The sequence below is a fragment of the Stegodyphus dumicola genome, chromosome X1 (assembly GCF_044657685.1).
Source record: "Stegodyphus dumicola isolate Sdum_Otavi_A_Nest chromosome X1, ASM4465768v1".
NCBI lineage: Eukaryota > Metazoa > Arthropoda > Arachnida > Araneae > Eresidae > Stegodyphus > Stegodyphus dumicola.
In genome coordinates this window covers 60,892,222-60,912,071 of record NC_140780.1, presented here as the reverse complement: position 1 = coordinate 60,912,071, position 19,850 = coordinate 60,892,222, and the positions used below count along the sequence as shown (strand labels likewise).

The following is a 19,850-nucleotide window of genomic DNA, read 5'->3' as shown; positions in this document are numbered from 1 at the left end:
TCGTAAAAACAATTCCCCAACTAAAAAAAGAAGAAAAAATTCTCTGTATGTCTAACTGGAGATTAAAATAAGTTTTTACACTGGGAGTCCCCTTATAAAACAGGTAAAGATACGACACACTTTCAAGCACTGAAAGAACCTCAAAAGAGACCTACGATACACAGTATGTTCTCTTCGACGTCAAAAAGAGACAATGATGATTTGCAGGTGTCTTAAAATATCTATCTCACTACTTACAGCAAAATGAGAAGAGCCGCATACTATATCTAAGAACAGGTAATTTTGCCAGCCACTGAAGAGGTTTCAAAAACTGATTTAAGCAAACCTACATATGATATGCTCAAAAGAATTCCTTTTAGCGACAACAGAGTTCAAAGACGTATGGATGAAATGAGTGATGATGTTTAGAGCTTCTTGTGTAATTTCATTTTTCATTTTACATTACTTCATTTTACAAAAGAGACGTTTATCTCTAAGCCTGGACAGGTCAATTTTACCTGGTAATGAAGCATTATTATTAGCGTATGTTCGTTATACTACGAACCAAGAAACCTATGACAAAATGGTCTTCGTGACAACTTTGACACTAAATGTAAATCAATATTCAATGTTATGGGATATTATTTCATGGAAAAATCGATCACTTTATCAAATACAATGTTAGCAGCAGTAGATGGAGAACGTGCTATATTTGGAAGCTAGGGTGGTTTTATAAGCATTTAAAACAAAATGTACCTGGGATGTTTGCATTTTGCTGCGTCATCCATCGACAACATTTAATTGCTAAAAGTCTGAGTGGCAGATTGCATAAATCTCTTCAATTCGTCCTCATTCATACTCAAGTACGCTGGCTGTCAAAAGGCTTATGTTTGATAAGACCAAAAAAAGGCTTGAGTTTGATTTTTGATTTTTAACTTTGTGAAATTGTTTTAGAATGTTAAAGACATCATTTTACAAGAAAATTTAGTCGGAGGAAAGCCAGAAATTGCGTATTTAACAGAACTTACTAAATTTAATGAGGTTAACTTGCAGTTACAAGGTTAGAATATAAATTTAATAATTCAGTATCGCAGGTTCTCCTGCCAGCTTTAACCTAATGTAACAAAAGATTGGACTCGCAGTTTCCCAATTTGTCAGACAAACAAACTGCTAGGATCTTGAACTAAAATCCTGAATGCGAGAAATTTGCCAGAAAGAAAGAAGGAATTTTAGCCTTATTACATTTGTACTTAATCTAACATTTAATAAATAAGTAAGGAAAATTTGAGATTGTATGTTTTGATTTATTGCTCAAAGATATATCGATTATATTTTGAATACTGAGATGTTTTTATTTGAATATATCATGAAAAAGCAGTTTCTCGGAAATATCAAGAAAAAAATGACAATTATTAAAAAGGAAAGAATTATTAATTAAAATCATTAATTGTTGGCAAGAATTATTAATTAAGGATGCTTAAACAATTATTTTCGAATACATTAGTGTCAATTTATATGCTTTTGGTAATAAAAGCATTGTTATGTTCAGAAAAAATACTCACTTGAAATTAATAGCTTTTTAGGCACTGAATTATTTTATTGAATTTTTGATAAAAATATTTAAATTACTATTTCATTTTCCTACTCTCAGAACAAATCTAAACATTTGGTAATACTACGTGACGACTTACAAATCGCATTCGAATCCCTATGGTGACCAAGGTTCTACAGTCCCAGAGAAGTATGGAATGTTTAAAAAATGCATTCCGCCAAATGAATAATTATTTGGCGAAAGAGTGTAATTATCTACAAAAATGTGATAATAAAAAAATCACAGTTCAGACGACGCCCACAAGGTTCTTCCTCTCTGGAACATGGTATTCAATTAAATTAACAACTAATCATTTCCCTCCGCATACGCAAATCTACGCTTTTGCAGGTGACGCAGCTCTAGTTACCAGCCGAAGAGCAAGAGATCTTCTCCAGTAAAATACCAACATCTCCCTCCAAGTGTTCCAAAATCTATGTGCAAAACGAAATCCCAAGATCTCGGAAGACAAGTCGAGAGCCATGGTCATTCATAAACCGGGCCAAACGATAAAAAGAAATCCTACTTTTGGAATCCAAACAAAACATCAGAATTGTTCCCAAAATTAAATTCCTGACAGTCATCATTCATAAAAACTTCTCTCTCCAGCATTAAATTAAGAGAAATTATTTATCTGCCTGATTAAGAGAAAAAATTGCGCAAATAGCTGAAAACTTCAAACACATGAAAGCCTCAAATTGAGATTGAATCCGCACATCCGCAAAATTTTGTATCAAACGGTGATAGCGCATATTGCATACTACGGAGCAGCTACCCGATATTAGGAGATAGTATTTTATACTTATTTATTCCCTAACATAAACATTAAGTATAGAACAAGCAAAAAGACATTTATGAATACAAAAACGTAAGTGATGCCATTCACAAAAAGGGTAATGTTATTTTTTATAATTCGCTGGCTTTGCCGCAGCACCCGAGTTCTTCCAATGAACGAAAGGAAGAATAAGCTGTTACAAGACACACAAAAGGCCTTTCTACTCCAAATTACAAAGGCCTACGGTATCACTTCTAGTCATGCTTTTGTGCGTTTTATCAGGAATCTCCTCATTATGCATCCAGGTAGAAAAAGAAGCAAACAGAACCACAGTACAACAACTGAAGCGGGAAACTAACACGCATAATACAGCGTTTGCTATCGAAAATTACAAATTAAGTGCTCTTCTCAAATACACTAACTGATTGATCATATGCACAGGCTGAACTTAAGATTCGCTACAAGAACAGCAGTCATTGCATCTTACAGTTAGCTTTTATCGACGGCTCAAAGATCAATGAAAAAATAGGCTTCGCCTATATGATTTTCATGCCAACGAAAGAACGGATCACTTGGAAAGTTTCCTTTGAATTGGGAAGTGTATTCCAGGCTGAACTATCGGCAATTAAATACGCTATTATTTATGCTGCAACACGAATTTTCCAAACTAACCATCAATTGCGACAGTCTTTCAGCGCTATATGCACTTTTCAACATGTAGCACTCTTCTGCAATAGCTCTCAACTTTATATTAGTTTCTTGGATGAAAGCTTACGCAGGCGTCTCTGGTAATGAATACGCATATCAACTCGCAAAAGAGGCCAAGAATATCAGTACCATGACCCTAGGCATAAAATGGCCAAGGTCATATCTTTCCAATCGAATAAAAAATACATAGAATACACAATGGAAAACTACTTGGATTGTATTAGTCAATTATGGCAAAGCACATGAGGGCTATCTGCCTAAAGGGAAGGATGCCTTCGTGGAGGGACTTTCTAAGAAAAACTGGCTCGTATACACGTTACGCATGGTGAAAACCACGAAAACGCCCCTGCAGCCAGCCCGTTCGCGGATTCGAACCTCGAAAGACTACTTGGAATCATGTTCCTCAAGGCAGAAGATTCCGCGAGTTTTTGTCCAGAAATTAAATATGACAAGAATATTAATTTCTTCCTAAATCAGCAAGTTGGCTGAGCACGGCCCGTTCCCTACGTACATGCAGTCGCAAAAGTCTACACACACTCATTAAAATAGAGGCTTATCAAACACTACTTGATTTTAAACCGTTAAATATATTTTATTTATCGTGGCACTCGTAAAAAGTATTTCCCCAAAAATAGTAGCTTAAATACGGTAAATACGAAAGTCATTTGCAGATTTGTTGAAACTAGCACGTCAGACAAGTCAGAACACAGTTGATTGGTTTTTAACATAATTTACGTACGCGGCTATTTCCTTCCCTTTTGGATTTATATAAGGACATCTCAACCACGCGTGAAAGTCAGAATCTTTACTCTCGTAGACGATTTAGTTTGAAAAATAAATCAAAGGAAAGAAATTTCTTTAGATACGAGAAATCTTATTGTAAAATTAAGGCCCGAAAAGAAATTTTATCGTGAAATGACTAAAACTATTCGGAAAAGTCTTGCAACTGTACAGACTAAGAAATTACAAGTTAAGGGAATATGTGCTAAACAAATCTCGAAGTGGTCATCTAAGGAATGTTAGTCATCGTGATGCAAGAACTCTTGCGAGAAAAGTAAAAAAAAAAGATTTAAAAGTAAATGCTCCGAAATTAATTTAACCCCTTGCGAAGGTAACAGAAAAAAATTAATCCAGAAACTGACTAGGGTTCTTATTAATGGGATTTAATGACATATCTTAGATCTCACTCAAAATCGACAAAAATTATTAGAATTTGCAAATAACCGCCTAAACAAAGACAGATTTTTGTAAAACTGTTCTCTTTACTAATGAAAGTAAGTTCAATATTTTCGGAAGAGATGGTCGTGGAACGATTTGGTGGGGAAAATATGAAAAAATGAAACCGGAAAATACCATACCAACTATTAAACAAGGTGAAGGGAGTGTAATGGTTTGGGAATCAATGGTAGCGGTTGGAATAGATAAATTAGTTTTCATAGACTGCATTATGGATAGATTCGTATTTGAAACTATTTTAAATCTAATCTGCAATCACCTGCTCAAAAATTGGGACTAGAAAGCAGCTGGGTCTTTCCTCAAGACAGCGAACCAAAACACACTCCATCTCTCCACACAAAAATTGTCAGAGAATGACTCCTGTAAAAAGTACCTAGTCAACTTGCATTCACCACCCCAATCGCCAAATTTAAACTCATATGGGGGATAAATTTGATTGGCGTATCCACCAGTATACTATTACAAGGAAAGACATGTGAAGGCAGCAACTAAACGACCATGGTCTGAAATTACACTGGATAAGACAACATGGTTCTGCCGATGCCAGACAGATTATATGACAAATGATAAATGCGAAAGGTGGACCTACACAGTATTAACTTTAATTTGACCAACGGTTAAACGAAGTATGTTTTATCCCTTTATTTAGACTTGTGCTATGCAAAGTATCGATATTCGTAATGTTTGCTTAAAATCACCTAACTGTTGTTTATTTTCTTTATTAGAAATAAATTCATGTCTCAGAAGGTTATTTGATTTAATTACTTTTTTAAGTATCCTTACAAATACAAATGAAGGAGTTTTGATAGTTGTAAATAGGCTTTTGTGTATGCGTACAAAAGGAATCACTCCTAACGACAACTACCATATGCCGGGAAAGAGGGCATCCTGATCATTGCATGTTCAAGTGTCCTTAATGGCTGTCATTACTACAATAAAGAAATTAAGACTATGAATGTGTTACTTTGCTACAAAAATGAACTGGATGTAACTGCACTTGATGTAAATTTAACATTATGCTTGGATTATAACCTTTGGTCTATAACACTGGATAAATATTTAATCTTTGTTTTTACTGTAATTGGATAAATTTCTTTAAATTTGATATGTTTATCGAAATATAGAACTCACTGGTTTCACTTCACTAGAATGCCTCGCATCTTATATTTTGTTAATCCATGGTTTCAAATAATGTGGCTGTGCACGTTACTTAATGGACTGTTCTGGAAGGTCTGGGTAATTGAGAAATTCTACTCTTTGCATTTGTCCTGCTCACATGCTTGGTCAGCCATGGAAATTCCATGATGAATGCAGTCTTTGAAAGCCTGAAGGATTTTTCATCAACGTGACAAAGTTATTCTTTGAGACAACTGCTATACATACTTTGATAGTTTTTCAGAAACAGTATTATATAGACAGCGCTATATAGAAGTCAAAATAATTTCGAAATTATATTTAATAAATATTGATTTTAAATAACCTGTTTGAAGGCAATTTTATTTACACTCAAGGTAGATGGAAAGTGCCTTTTTATCTTTTCTTAAAAAGTACTTTTACGCATTTCTAAATGTTCTTAAAGTTAACGGGTGAATTGAATTCTTTAAAAATTTGCTTTGAAAAATTGAATTTTTTCAAAGTTAATTTTTGAAATGAGGTTCCTTACACACTGCACTCAAATGTGAAGATAGGTGTAATGTAAGAATTCGACAAGAATTGACTGAACTATTCAAAACATTTAACACCTTTATTTCATTCAAATCAACTCAGCTGATAAAACAAAGTTCAATTAAGAATATTAAAACTCGAGGAAATATTAAATGTAAAAATAAAAAGTAAAATTTTCAACTAAATTTAACGATAAAACAAGACAACTAAAATAAATGCTATAAAACAAATTTCAATAAAATTTAACATATTCTAAATTAAACGGTGACTGGAGTTGTTTTTGAATTTTCTTCATAATATACGTTTTCGTAAGGAGTCCTGTCGAACGTGGAATCATAATCATCAATGCTTACGCAGGATCCTAAAAATATAATTATTAACTTCAACAATCATGAATTCAGATTACACATCTTTCAATAATTCATCACATGAATGTTTAACACATTAAGCGCCAAGTCTTTTCATATTCCTTTACGTTTAGCCTACGATATCGGATTTCAACATGCTGGTGGCCAGAGCCCTGCAGAAATTAATAGAATATAATTTTTCAAATTGTATGTAGTCAGTCAGCAGTGATGGATGCGGCCTAAACGAAAAGTATATCGCCAGTCACCAGCGACTGACATGACGCTTAACATGTTAAAGAAACTATTAGTTATTATAAGAAATTACAAACCAAGATCTTATTCTTTAAATTAGTCTTATTTATACTTAAAAAAATGTCATTTTTGCACTATTTCAACAGAAACAAAATGATAAAACGTTTATATTGTTAAAAATATCATTGGAATATATTTCAGGAAATTTTTATTGAACACACTTTACATAAGTTTAAATACTGACAATGGTAAGAAGAGATTTCGCAAAAATTACAGTACCTCATAGTCAAATACATACAAGTTCAATCAGTAAATATAAGTATCAAGATTAATGAATAATTGCTGAACAAGAGGTACAAAATTAGAGTTACTAGTATTACGCAATCCTTTATGAGAAATAGCTCGTATCTTTTATATGCTCATTCATAACTGAAAACCGTTCAAAGTAGCTTCTACCATCAACGTTTTTGCTAGCAATTCAGCTTCGTACGACTGAAGATTATATTCTGCAACGTAAATCATCACAAATTAAAAAGTTTAACGTATACACTTCTAAATCAAACAGAAAGTTCATGAAAAAAGATAAAAGCATATGGATGATCCGAAAGAAAATATGGAATGACTTTTCAGATTAATCCCTGAAAACTAACATTGAGGTAGTTTCAGTTCGATGAAATCGATTAACAAGAAATATTTACTTCCATATATGTGCAAGTGAACTATAAAAAACAAACAAAGGGTTATGCTTGCAAGAATTCTCATCCCTGTCCATAGATGTTACTACTTAGGCAATTATTTTATGCTAGATGACAAATTGACAGCTGAAGAAACTACTCGGATATTATAGCTTAGGGGTATTAGAAAGTATGGCGTGTGAACTGACAAAACTTCTGATAAACAGGAACTTAAAATAACTTTAAATAATTATAATGATTGCTTTGTAAAATCAACTGGCTGATTGTAAAGGGGCATTTACATACTAAATAAATGCTAGCCAGGGAGACACCAAAATAATAAATATTGGAAGAACATTGTCAAATTTTAACTTCAGAGACTTACAGAATTCGTCGAAATTTACAGATGCAAATGATATTCAAGCGGCTGTACTTAAGAAAAGATAAAATTTTTGAAAAGTATTCTTCAAAACATTTAATCCTTAAACTGCCTTGCATTATTCAAATGGAATGGTCGTTTTGTCCGAACATTGTTTAAAAACTATCATATGCAAAATTTGATCAGTGACTAATTAGTTTAAATTATTTGCAAATATACTGAAACACACTAGCATGCGTGGAAAGATGAGAAAATTATAAATCAATAACAGCTTTCCATTTTTTAAAATCAACACCAACTTTTTAATTAACTTTCATTACCTGTTAATGTTGCGTCAGTAACTTCTATGGCTGGTGGACGTTGCTCCTGCAGCACAGGCGTGCTAATGGCCACGAACCTGGAAACTGTTGCCGGGCCACTTTCAGCTAATGCAATAGCGTCAGCTACTCTGGAGGACACTTCGAAGTTATTACCGAATTCCTGACTTCTGCGGAATCGGTCTCGCCTATCACCATTGTACTTGCTGCTTCTTCGCCTGCCATGAAAACCGAATTACTGTGACTACGTGAAGCAAAGGTAAGAAATATATACAGAAGAAAATTTTGATCAAATAGTTTACCAAGGAAAGAATTTCTGATGGCCATCGCCTTAAAATTTTGAGGGTTATCAAGCATGGGTGTAAAACATGTGTGTAGAATTTCACAGTCACCCGTAGCTTCCAGAACAGGATATGCAAAATAGGCCGTCGACTGTTCGCTTACGCGGCAAACTATTACGCTACCAGCGTATCACGGACTCTAAAGAGACTACTATATTCTAAAGTATTTATTTAATAAAACATCACTCAGGTATATAACATACAATTCACCTTCAATAAGCCTAACTAACTACAGAAACATATTTTCCTAATTCTATGAATTGCCCTGCTGCCACTCTCATGAAACCAAACTAACAATTATTAGTGGCCTAAAAGTAAAAGTAATAAGTATTGTAAAATTAGAAGTATAATATTAAAGTAAATAAAAAATACAAACTACATTGTTTTGAAATCCAACATCAACTTGCTGCCATGGATTGGCAAAAGTAATGCATTTATTAGGTATAAGGCATTACATCAACAACGAAGTACATATTACACGCCTTCTGGATTTATTATATCTCTGTTAACCAATTCTAGTCGCTTCGTTGTACTATTGAATCTTTGTCAGAAGCCGTGACAATTTGCTGCATTTTATTCATACTGTCTTGCCTTTTCGGGCACTTGCTACCGAGGACTTTCGTTAATTGCACAGGGTGACTATTCCCATACAGGGCGCTTAATTACGTACACTTTAACCATGCCACCTACTGTGTACTTTTACGTTACCTACGTAATCAGCATTTATGCTACGATGAGACTTAAACTTTGAAAAACATTTGGATCATTATACAAGATATGCATTCCTTTAAAACACTCCGTATTTAAGGAATAATTTGTTCCGGGCGACAAACATGTCACCTCATAAGAAAGCTTATCACACGACAATGTTTGAATGTGTTAAGGTTACAAGAATCAGTTGTAACTTTCATAAATTACCGCTGGTTTTTGTTACTTAGCACCTCCAATAACCCTTATTGGACGAGTTACATTTTACACAGCGATGTGTTGTTAACTCAAACACTTTACCTCTGCAAATCTATGGCTGTAAATGTTGGAAGTACGTGAGTCACTTTGTACCACTTTTTCTGAGATTTGCAAGCAATGACGAAATGCCACACTTAGTGTATTTTTTCACAGCATGCTTAATCACCCCAGAAAGTTTCATGGGGATCATTGTTGGAAGTTCTAATAGCTTTCCTTGCTAGCAAATAATTTTTCGAAATATTAATTGAGAGATTATACACGTGACTGAATGTACTTCAAATAAAGTTGCAATTAAAAAAGATTTGATTTATATATGGATAGAGTTCATTTTCACATAATTTACAGGCAGCATATGCATACACATTTACATATCTACAGCTTGTTAAGATTTTTTCACTCAATGAATATAGATTAAAAAGTTAATACATCTTGAGGGAATCAAATGTAACTATTTCTTTTAGATGAAGGTTGTATTAATCATGATATAAAACTGGATGAATTGTAATAAACTTAATATTTTGTTCCTATTAACATATATGATAAATTATTTTTCTTGCTCTTACGTACTTTTTTTTAGAATTTTACACGAAAGCTTATTTCATAAAACATTTTTAATATTTTATTTTTATCTTTAAGGTTAATGACACATTAGCAAATAAATTATTTAAGTGAAAAATAGTTTTTCAGTAACTAATAGTCACCCTTCCAACATTTGTTACGTCAAGTGTTCCAAAAACTCCAGCGATTTTGCGAAAAATTGAAAAATTGCATTAAAATTCTCAACTTCATTTAAAAGTTTTCCAGATATATCCGCAAAAAACTGAGTTTTTTTAGTTTGCTCGTTACACAAAAAGGTGCCCGAAAACCTTTCAACATTAAACAAAAAATTTAAATCCAAGTTTGAAAAAATCTTTTTACCATATGTTATCACAAAACAAAATCTAGAACGTTTTTCAATCAATATTTTTATAGACAGTTTTTGAAGAAAACATTATAATAGCTGTAAATACTGAAGCAAGAAACCAATGTGACGTACAATGACAACTCCTAAATTTAAAAACATTTTTAGTGTGTTCAATACCTCTTAAAACTAGGCAAACTGGATACAAAAAACATCGTGAAACAGCTTACACCAGCGTTTCTTGGATAGAAAATTAGCAACGGAATTGAAGTATGTTTTAGGATGCTGTCAAAATTGTAACCGTTATTAAAAGCCGTGCCTTTAAAAGCCATTTATTTTCAAATCTCTATAAAGCTATGGACTTCGAATACAAAACTTTATTAAAACACTCAGAGAATTAAGATGGACGTCAATAGGACGAAATTTTAAGATTATCGTCATTAGAAGACTAAATTATATTTTTGACTGCACAAAAGTCTGCTCTTGCTCTTTTCTAAAAATAATCAAAGCTGTGCTATCTGTCAGATATCTGAGAAACTAAACGATCGACATGTCTACTTAAGTAGAATATAGCAAAATATTTACTTCGACTGACAAAATTGAATGTTTTCCTTAAAAAGAAAAACATTTGGAAGAATAGTGAAAAATGATTCATTAGAAATGATTAAACAATCGACAATTTTTATAGCTGAAAAAATAAACTTTAATTGCAAAAATTATTAGAGATCACTTAAAATCTTAGAAATTTAATTTTGTAAATACTTTATATCGAATTTAATTTCGAAATATTTCTTAGATCCAGTGATAGCCTATTGACGTTAATGAGAAAAATCACCTGCCATATAAATTCTAAGAGGAATTTCTTGAGTTAACGAGTTGCACTTAAAACTTCAGTTTTTAAATCCTTGACTGAATTCTAGATAGGAGCTAGATCTAAATTTCCCTCAATTTCTGAAATGACATTAAATGTTCTTCTGCCATTCAACACCATATGCTTATGTGAAACGACTTTTTCAGCTTTAATGCTTGTAAAACCCAAATATCGTTCAATGCTGAAAAGTGAAATGCTATAAAAGGGGTTATGAATGAAAACATTTAATATACGCTGACTTGCACTATGACAATACAGCGGAATATTTCAATTTTAATCCTTCTGTGCCTCTAATTTATAAGCAAAATTCTTTTTGCAATAAATATTCTCATAAACCATTGCTAGGATGAGCATTATAATGAGACAATTTTTGAAACTTTGAATTACAAATTTGACCGGAGCAAGTGACTGATAATATAATACGAAATAGAAATTATAAAAACATTTTCTTGGTAGTAAATGAGATTTATATTTTGAATTTAAACACGATTTTAAAGCATTTTGAAAATATGAGAAATGGAAGAAATTATAATTTTATACTTCGAAGCTAAATGTGTCAAAATGAGACCCCGAAATTGTGCAGCATACTCCGATAACCTTCGTATTATCTAGTGTAACTGTATGTACCAGAAAACAGTTAAGATACAGGGTGGTTATAATTAAAGTGACCCTATTCGTACCCCTATAGAACCTGTTCTACTTATTGAATTTTGATGAAATTTAGTATATATGTTTCATGGACCATGGGGAACGATTTCTGCAATAAAAAAATTGTTAAAATTTTATAATCATCTTTAAACTATTCTTCGATGTGGGCCCTTTTCGCTATCCTTTAGACGACGATATTCACGCGATGCAGCTAAGCTGATGCTCGATCTTTCTTCTGTAAGGGCATGATTAACGATGACAAAGCCACGCAGAATTGATTTTCTGGCTTTCATTGCAAGTCTCTTTATAAGTTTGACTAAATTGCATTAGGAATTTTTGAAAATTGCCATGTGATGGTCAAAATTTGAACTATTTTTATTGCAGAAATCTTTTTCCCATAGTCGATATTAGGTATATACCAAGTTTCATCAAAATCCGATAGGCAGAAAGGGTTCTACAGGGGTCTGAATATGGTCACTTTTAATTACAAGCACCCTGTACAATATTCTGAGATACATATTTCACGAGTCCACCTGAGAAGCGAATAGGAGAGATTCGAAAAGTTAAGAAATGCTAGGTAGTACACGGAACCGAAATTCCTACGTATGATTGGTTTTACAAATTGCAATACATTATCATTATCAATTAAAATGGTTTCAGCATTTTAATTGTGCGATACTTGAAATTTGTATTGAAAAATTATGCAGTGCTACTATTAAAGAGCATCAAAATCATTAACTTTCCAATCGCGATTCTTGACTATGAAAGTATTAGTGAATGAGCTTTATCACGTGTAATAAATATGGGCCTGTTCCTTTTAATGTACTTCACGGAAGCGTACATCACAAAAGCCTCCAATGTAGCTCGTAAAAAATCTAATGGGCAGGTATTTGGAGAAGATGTGCTACTAACAGAAGTTATATAGGCACATATACTATCGATTGACGTACAATTTCAAGAAACATCAAGATTTGTTACTGAATTTTCTTGGGAAAACATTACTGATATGCGCGGAATCCAAAATAAAATTATGTAGTGTAAACTTAACAAATTCATGCATCCATCGTTCAAATGATCCGTATTTCAACTAAACATACAGGCAGACATATGTATAGCCAAAGAGAAAAATGTAACGTAAAATTACCTTCTATTTTATCACGGGACTGAAAAAACTAAACTATTCTTTATCAAATATTAAATACTGAAGTTGTACAAACCTTTCTAGCCTGCAGAAAATGATCAGCCATAACACAAATAAGACAATCAGGACATTCACCACTGAAAAACTAGCTATCATCACTAGAAAAGAAATCGAAAAAATTATTTAGAATTTAATTCACTTTGAGAAACAAAAGATACGCAAGGAGACTTAACATACCCACTCCTGATATTCGACATCTTTCCCCAAAGTACCAGCCAGAGCACCTTAAAAATTAAAAAGCGTAATGTTAATTATTGGTTTGAAATAAATTCTAGCAGAACTGACAAAATTTTATTTGAAATATGAACGTACAAACAATGTTTCTCTCCCTTTTCTGTAATTTGACACTCTCCATGATCTCCACAGTAGTCTGCTGTACATGAACCTAAAGTTAAGTTTTATGATAATCAGACAAAACAGTTTGATAATTGAATTTTGAAAACAGATGAAAATATAATTGGTCCAGCTGATAGCAATTTAAACAAAAATTGTTGAACAAACTTAGTCTTAGGAGCGAAATATTTATTTAAATATTAACTACAATAACACGTTGAAGAATAAATATTGGAGATACTAAAGCAACAAAAGAATTCTGCAAATTTACGCAGATTCGTTTATCAAATATTCATTAAAAAGATACAATTTAATTTTCACCAGAGGCCATAATGACAAACATTTTGATGTTCTTAAAATGTACGATACCTGTATATAATCAATGAAATGTTTTCTTATTTCATCACTAAATATTAATGAATGAAATTACTTCGTATTATGGGCACTGACGTACTATATTGAAAAATTTGGTCTTTTTGGAAAATTCACAAGATAGGTGTTAAAGTCTACACATTATGAAGCTGTATCTGAAATCTTAATACACAGGGTCCACAAAAAATATATGCTCTTTAAAGAATGAAAATTGTGTGTTAGTCCTGAACTTAATCATAGATTAATGTAACGGTACATATTATAGGTTAGATTTAATGCCATCTTTCTAATATTGTACATGTGCAGTTAGAGTGTTCAAATTAATGACCATTAGCGACCAAACACACAGCGCAAAGACGAACGATTGTACAGCATTGATCAACGTGTCCACCGCGATTGTTGCACATGCTGGTTTTTTTACGGAGGACATTACCGATTTCCTGCGCTAAACGAAATCCTTCAAAGTCCCTCGAGAGCATTTTGGTTCATTATCATACGTCATATCAGTCATGACAGTACAAACATGTATTGAGCCAACACCATACTTTATGTTGCAACACTAATTCAATTCCTCCTCAAAATCAGTACCCGGGGACTGTCTGTTAAAGTGTGTATACATTTTTCTGATGGACCTTGTATATCTATTCCAAAATGATATAAACATTTTAGTATAAAATATATACAATACTGATGGAAATAGTGGTCTGTAATACTGTTTTATAGGTAAATGGATAAATTAAAAAATGTGAATATAACAGGTTTGGAATAGGATATAAAACAGTTACTTTAAAGTTAGAATTCAGTTTTATTTCTTAAAATCCATTTACATAAAATTACCTACCTTAATATGCGGTAGATTTTCTTATTTAGTGTTTGGTTTAGTTTATTATGGCAAAGTATAGTAGGGCTATCTGCCTAAGAAAAGGGATATCTTCGTGGATGACTTTCTAAGGAAAACAGACTCGTATATGGCGAGAACCACGAAAACGCCTTCGCAACCAGCACTTTCGCCTGGATTTGAAACCCAGATCGGAACTATCAAGTGTTCAGTGATTTTATAGCTCGGCAGCAAGTGGGTTTTTATTTAGGGTATCTACCTGTTGAGACATAAGCTCACTCGTCTAAACTAATCAGACTACGTCCACGAATTTTACTGTGGCAAGAAGCGCAAGATTGGGTCTGCCGTTGCCCTTAGGCACCGTAAAGGTGGCCGTATGACTTATCTCGCCCAATTTTAATGGAAAGTACCCTGGGCACGATCCGAGTCTCTCGCACACTTTTTTCCTATTCTGAAAACACTACAGAGAACTCGGTTTTTTAAGTTCCGAGTGTTTTTTAAGTGTCCGATGCCCCACAAGCTCTATACACTTACAAATATCCATGCCTTTTTCAGAATTCGTAACCGAGTCCAGCGATAATGCATCTATGAGCAATAACCACTATACTGGTATGGGTCACACTGAGCCACATTTGTGAATCAATACAGTTAAAGTTAGGCAGAATATTGACATAAAGAGTACACTTTCAACCATAAGAACATTCGAAGCTGTTCAACATTTTATTCAATTTTAACATTCGAAGCTGCTTTAAATTTTTAATAAGATTCAGAAATTTCAAGATACTGTTTTAAAGTCATGAAGTACATATGGGAGTTAGTTACATTGGTGCCCTCTAATAAATATGAGATAACTATTTATTTTTCAAATATAGAGCTCAACGCATATTTAATAAAAAATTTCTATATACAGAAAACTATAAAAGGACAAAAACGTAGAATTCTGGATGCAGTCTAAAATATAGTTCCGAGGCAATGCAATATAGTATACAGAAGATTGAAACAGGAAACGTTTGGCGAACTTTAAACTTTTGATCCTGAAACTTTCGACCGGACTTTTAATTGTTGAAAATCCGCACTTTAAGTACAGATTTTCAACGATTAAAAGTTGTAGAGTTATTTAAAATTCCCTCAGTTATTAGGAACAGAGGTTAAGAGTTAAATTTCAAGAATAAACAACCAGGATTCGAAAATTTAACTTATTAAAAACTACAGGAGCCGGCAGAAAAATTTTAATGTTTAATAGAAAATATCGCGCTACTACCGAACTTAATTGTATTATAATATAATCGTGCACATCGTACATGCAGATTAGCTTTAATATAATATTCTTGCACCTACAGTTTTACTCAGAGTGCGGAAGTGTCAAAGTCGTGGCCGTTAGCGGCCTGATCAGTGCGTCCATGGAAATCTCGACTAAGGACATCCATCATAACCGGTATCTTGCACTCTATGATGTCCTTTAAAGTTCTTGCCCCACCAACTAGTGACCAAGGAGTAAAGTCATTGAGCACTGGCAGTTCGACGTGGGTTTGATTCCATGCAAAAAGGGTTGCTGCAAGGGATTTTCGTGGCTTTCTCCCATGCCACTTTGTTAGAACTCAACGAAGGACTCCTCCTTTTATAGTCTTGGAGTTTTGCCGTAAACAAATAAACGAATAGAGTTCCCCTAGTAATTTTAATTCTCTATCATGCCTCACATATTATATTAATGAAAGTACCGTCATGTGTTGCTGAAATGCCATACTACTGCAAAGATTTTCAATTCAACTTCGAAACTAATACGCAGATACCATCTGTTAAGAGAGTTACCATCTATTAACTAAATTCCTGATGGACCGTGTATATTTAAAGGTTTTAAGAAAAATGCCCACGAGAAAAAATCCACAAGAATAATGCTCACAGAATAATACTCAGATATAAATGCTCACAGGAAAAAGTCCGCACAAAATATGCCCTCACAGAAAAGAGCTCACATGGAAATAAGACCACTGATAAATAAAATACGAAGAAATATCCTTACATTAATCAATCAATAATTAATCTATTTGAACATCTTACACCTATTTAATTTTTAAAAGAAAATTATTTAATCATTTGAAAAATTATTGGACAAATGCTTACGAATGCTCCAAACAGCCAGCTTATTCAATCACAGGGAGGCGAAATATCTGCGGTCCATGGTTTTAACCACTGGAGAGCAGTACTGTGTAAAAAATGGTAAGGGAGCTTTTAAAAAATATTGCATTCCTTTCTATTAAAAACAAAACTTTTGCTTTAATTTACCATTTTGTAGCAAAGAAACTGCATTTATTTTCAGTGTTCGATATCCCCAAAAAACAGTTACCGGTTTGGGAACAGAAAGGTTAAGTGTTTTAAACAGAAGCTTACAAGAGCATAGGCTTACTTATTAAATGGCTTGTAATGTTATTTAAAATTTTCTGAGGGAAATGCTTCTTTGCCATTCAAACAGTTTTAGTTATTTACATTTATCAGCATATGATAAAAATGGATTACTTCCAAGTTATCAGGGACAATGTTTTGCAACGTTATACGCCAAGAAACTGTGTGTGTCGTGGCATTTTTAGTATTTGACAAATGTCTCAAGCTCTTGTTGACATTTTTAAACGGCATAAAACGATATTGAGATAATGGTATAATGAAGCTATTCGGATAGATTTACGTAAAATTAAATACAGCTGTCCTAAATTGTATATGTAATGTGAACACCAATTAGTTCCCTTCGGAAAGTTCTGCATGGCTGCAACTTTCCTAAGGCAGACAGACAGCACATACTTTACTATAATCAATTAACTAGTTCTCTAATCAATTAACCGCTTAATGACTAAATTTATATTAAAAATTATGTCGAAAAATCCCTGAATTTTTATAACATTTTTATTATCTACAGATATAGCTCACTAGATGGAGCTTTGTAAGGCGCGAAAAACAATTTTTTCGTGGAAAAAATGATATTATGGTTTACGAAATTACCCGAATTAACTCTAGCTTCAATGAAGCAGCTAAAAACACAATCTTGCCAAAATTAATACAAAACTGTAGTCAAGGTAATAGGTAATAAGAGAAAGTAAAAATCAAATACGTTTTACGATCCATAAATGCCATTGACAGTATGCTACAGTCTGAAACATGGTATAACACATAGTGGCACATCAGTCTGAAACAGCTTAATAATCTGCATCAACTAACAAAACAGAATTTACAGTTCATTAATAATGCAGCCACATCGCCGACTGCACCTCAGAGCATGGAGGAACCAATCACAAAAACCGCTTGGACCTTTCCCACAGCTAAGAAAATATGTGTATGCCAGAGTGTCGATGGCCACGCGATATTACGGGCTTAAATATCACTAAAAGTTTCAGCGACCAAATTAACTCATTCATACGAAAACCGCAACGGCCTCCACTCCCGAGATATTTCGGGCGCGGTCGTTAAGCGGTTAACCAGTTCTCTCTAATAAGTTAATTCTTTTAAATATATATGGTAATTGAATTCCTGGCAAGAATTTCTAGGCACTGAATTTCTAGATTTATAGAATTCTTAGCAAGAACAGAATGATTACCAAATGTTCTTTTGACGAGGCATTTTGTAAAACAATTATAAACAATTATTTTCATGCATGGCTATTTTATTTCTTGGAGTTAATTAGGTAAATTCAAGTGTACATCATAAGAAAGTAAAACTACTTCAGGAATTCTTATAGAAATCAAATGTCTTTATAAAGAAAAGCCAGGAACAATAGGACATTTTAAGGAATTAAATCCATTACCTTCACACTCCTCTCCCGAGAATTTTGAGTTGCGACTTGATCTATCCAAAAATCCTTCTTTACAACGGCACAAGAAACCACCAACGTGTGTGTCATCTCGGATACAATCTGCGTACTTGCTGCAATAGTTTAACTCTTGGTACTTGCAAGGGTCCGTCGCTGGAAAATTCATAAAAAATCTCGTTCCAGAAAAGTTCGAAAAACTAATCTTGTAGGTGGGGCATATATTAGAATAATCTTCAATAATTAACAAAATTTTTAGAATCGAAACTAAAAATTCTAACAAAGCTTTCAGAATCATGAGCTAAAAATAGTTTTTTTACCGTGATCAAATGCTTCAGGAATGATACTTCGAAACACAAGTTTTCTGTTTATTGGCTTATATATATACACTCAGTTACAAAACGATATGCACCCAGACAGAATGCAGCCACAACTAGGATACTCGGCAGTAGTATAGCTTTCGGGTAGATAAATGATCAAAAGTTGTGGCGAAAAAAAAAAAGTTATTTTCTAACAGCAATGTAAAGAATGGGAAAATCAGCAAGTGGTAAAACCTAACTTGGCAGCTATAAAAGCCTATACTCGGTTGTGCATGGAGTGTTAAGTTGCCAATGTATCTTTGGGACAGACTGGGCCCCAACTGGAGCAAATGTTAAACGAATTGAGACTCGTTTGTACACGGCTGCATTTACCTGCCCAACGTCTTCCAAACATGTTCAATAGGCGACAAGTCTGCAGACCTGACGGGCCAGTCCAGGGCATTAACACGCCAAAGACATTGTTAGGAAAGTCGCGCTGTATGTGGCCGAGCGTTGTCCTGCAGGAAAATAGAAAGTGGATGACCTGCTGGCATAGCCAGTATGATCGGCTGCAAAATATTGTCAACGTATCTGATAGCAGTCAGAAGCCCAAGAAAGGAGCCTCCATTAGACTACCTCACAGCAGGACAAATGGCAAACGCCTGTCCCAGCTGATCGCTCTCCAGAGTCACACCGTAGTGTTCTGTCTGCCGTTCAGCAACAAATGATTCATTTGATCCCTCACCTCTCCGTCTTCTGGCATGTACGCGGCTGTCAATCAGCATCAACAGAAACGCGCAGTTCGTGGCTGAAAAACCACATTTCTCCAATCGTATACTGTCCACCATTAGCGAGAGCGTCACCGTACAAGACACTTTACGGTGAAGTGTCAATGGTCAGAGTCTTAATGAACGTCGAGATCTGAGCTCAGCGTCACCTAGCGTTCTGCGAATCGTAACCTCGGATATCCCGGAATCCTTGCGATTTGGCAAACTGCGCTGAATCGATGATAGCGCACTGTTGGTGCAGACGTGGTAACTCTTCTAACAGCGTGATCATCTTACGCATTGGTGAGCCAGGGACATGCCGAGCCAGTACGGTGACTTCGCTGAGCCACTAGTTCCAACAACTTACATCCCCCATATCGCTTCGACGAATATGCCTGCCGATCTGCCTGTTCGACTAACCGGCCTTTTTTAGCCCTCTCAAAGTATTATTCGTAACGCCGTCGAGTAAGCCTAATAGGCAACTCGTTAACTTTTTCATGTATCCAAGCCGTCAGCGTGGTTGTACATGCTCGTCACTCGTAGCACACGTCCTTTTACATTCTGCCAGCCGCGCACTTCAGACAAGCGTTTTATTGCTCC

General features: G+C 34.1%; 1 protein-coding gene across 2 annotated transcripts in view; it reads right to left on the bottom strand.

The window, feature by feature from the left end:
* Window positions 1–6,016: 6,016 nt before the first annotated feature.
* The window catches only part of LOC118198341 (uncharacterized), a 38,169-nt gene continuing 24,335 nt past the window's right edge, over window positions 6,017–19,850 (bottom strand). Inside the window, exons 5-10 of one of the 2 annotated variants that reach the window (XM_035369995.2) lie at window positions 18,182–18,340; window positions 13,161–13,233; window positions 13,026–13,072; window positions 12,865–12,946; window positions 7,924–8,138; window positions 6,017–6,312 (exon numbers count right to left, since the gene is read on the bottom strand). In XM_035369995.2, the coding sequence (XP_035225886.2) occupies window positions 6,209–6,312; window positions 7,924–8,138; window positions 12,865–12,946; window positions 13,026–13,072; window positions 13,161–13,233; window positions 18,182–18,340 (680 nt within the window). In that variant the 3' untranslated portion in view covers window positions 6,017–6,208. The remainder of the gene's footprint in view (window positions 6,313–7,923; window positions 8,139–12,864; window positions 12,947–13,025; window positions 13,073–13,160; window positions 13,234–18,181; window positions 18,341–19,850) is intronic. The other variant, XM_035369996.2, reaches the window with a different exon arrangement.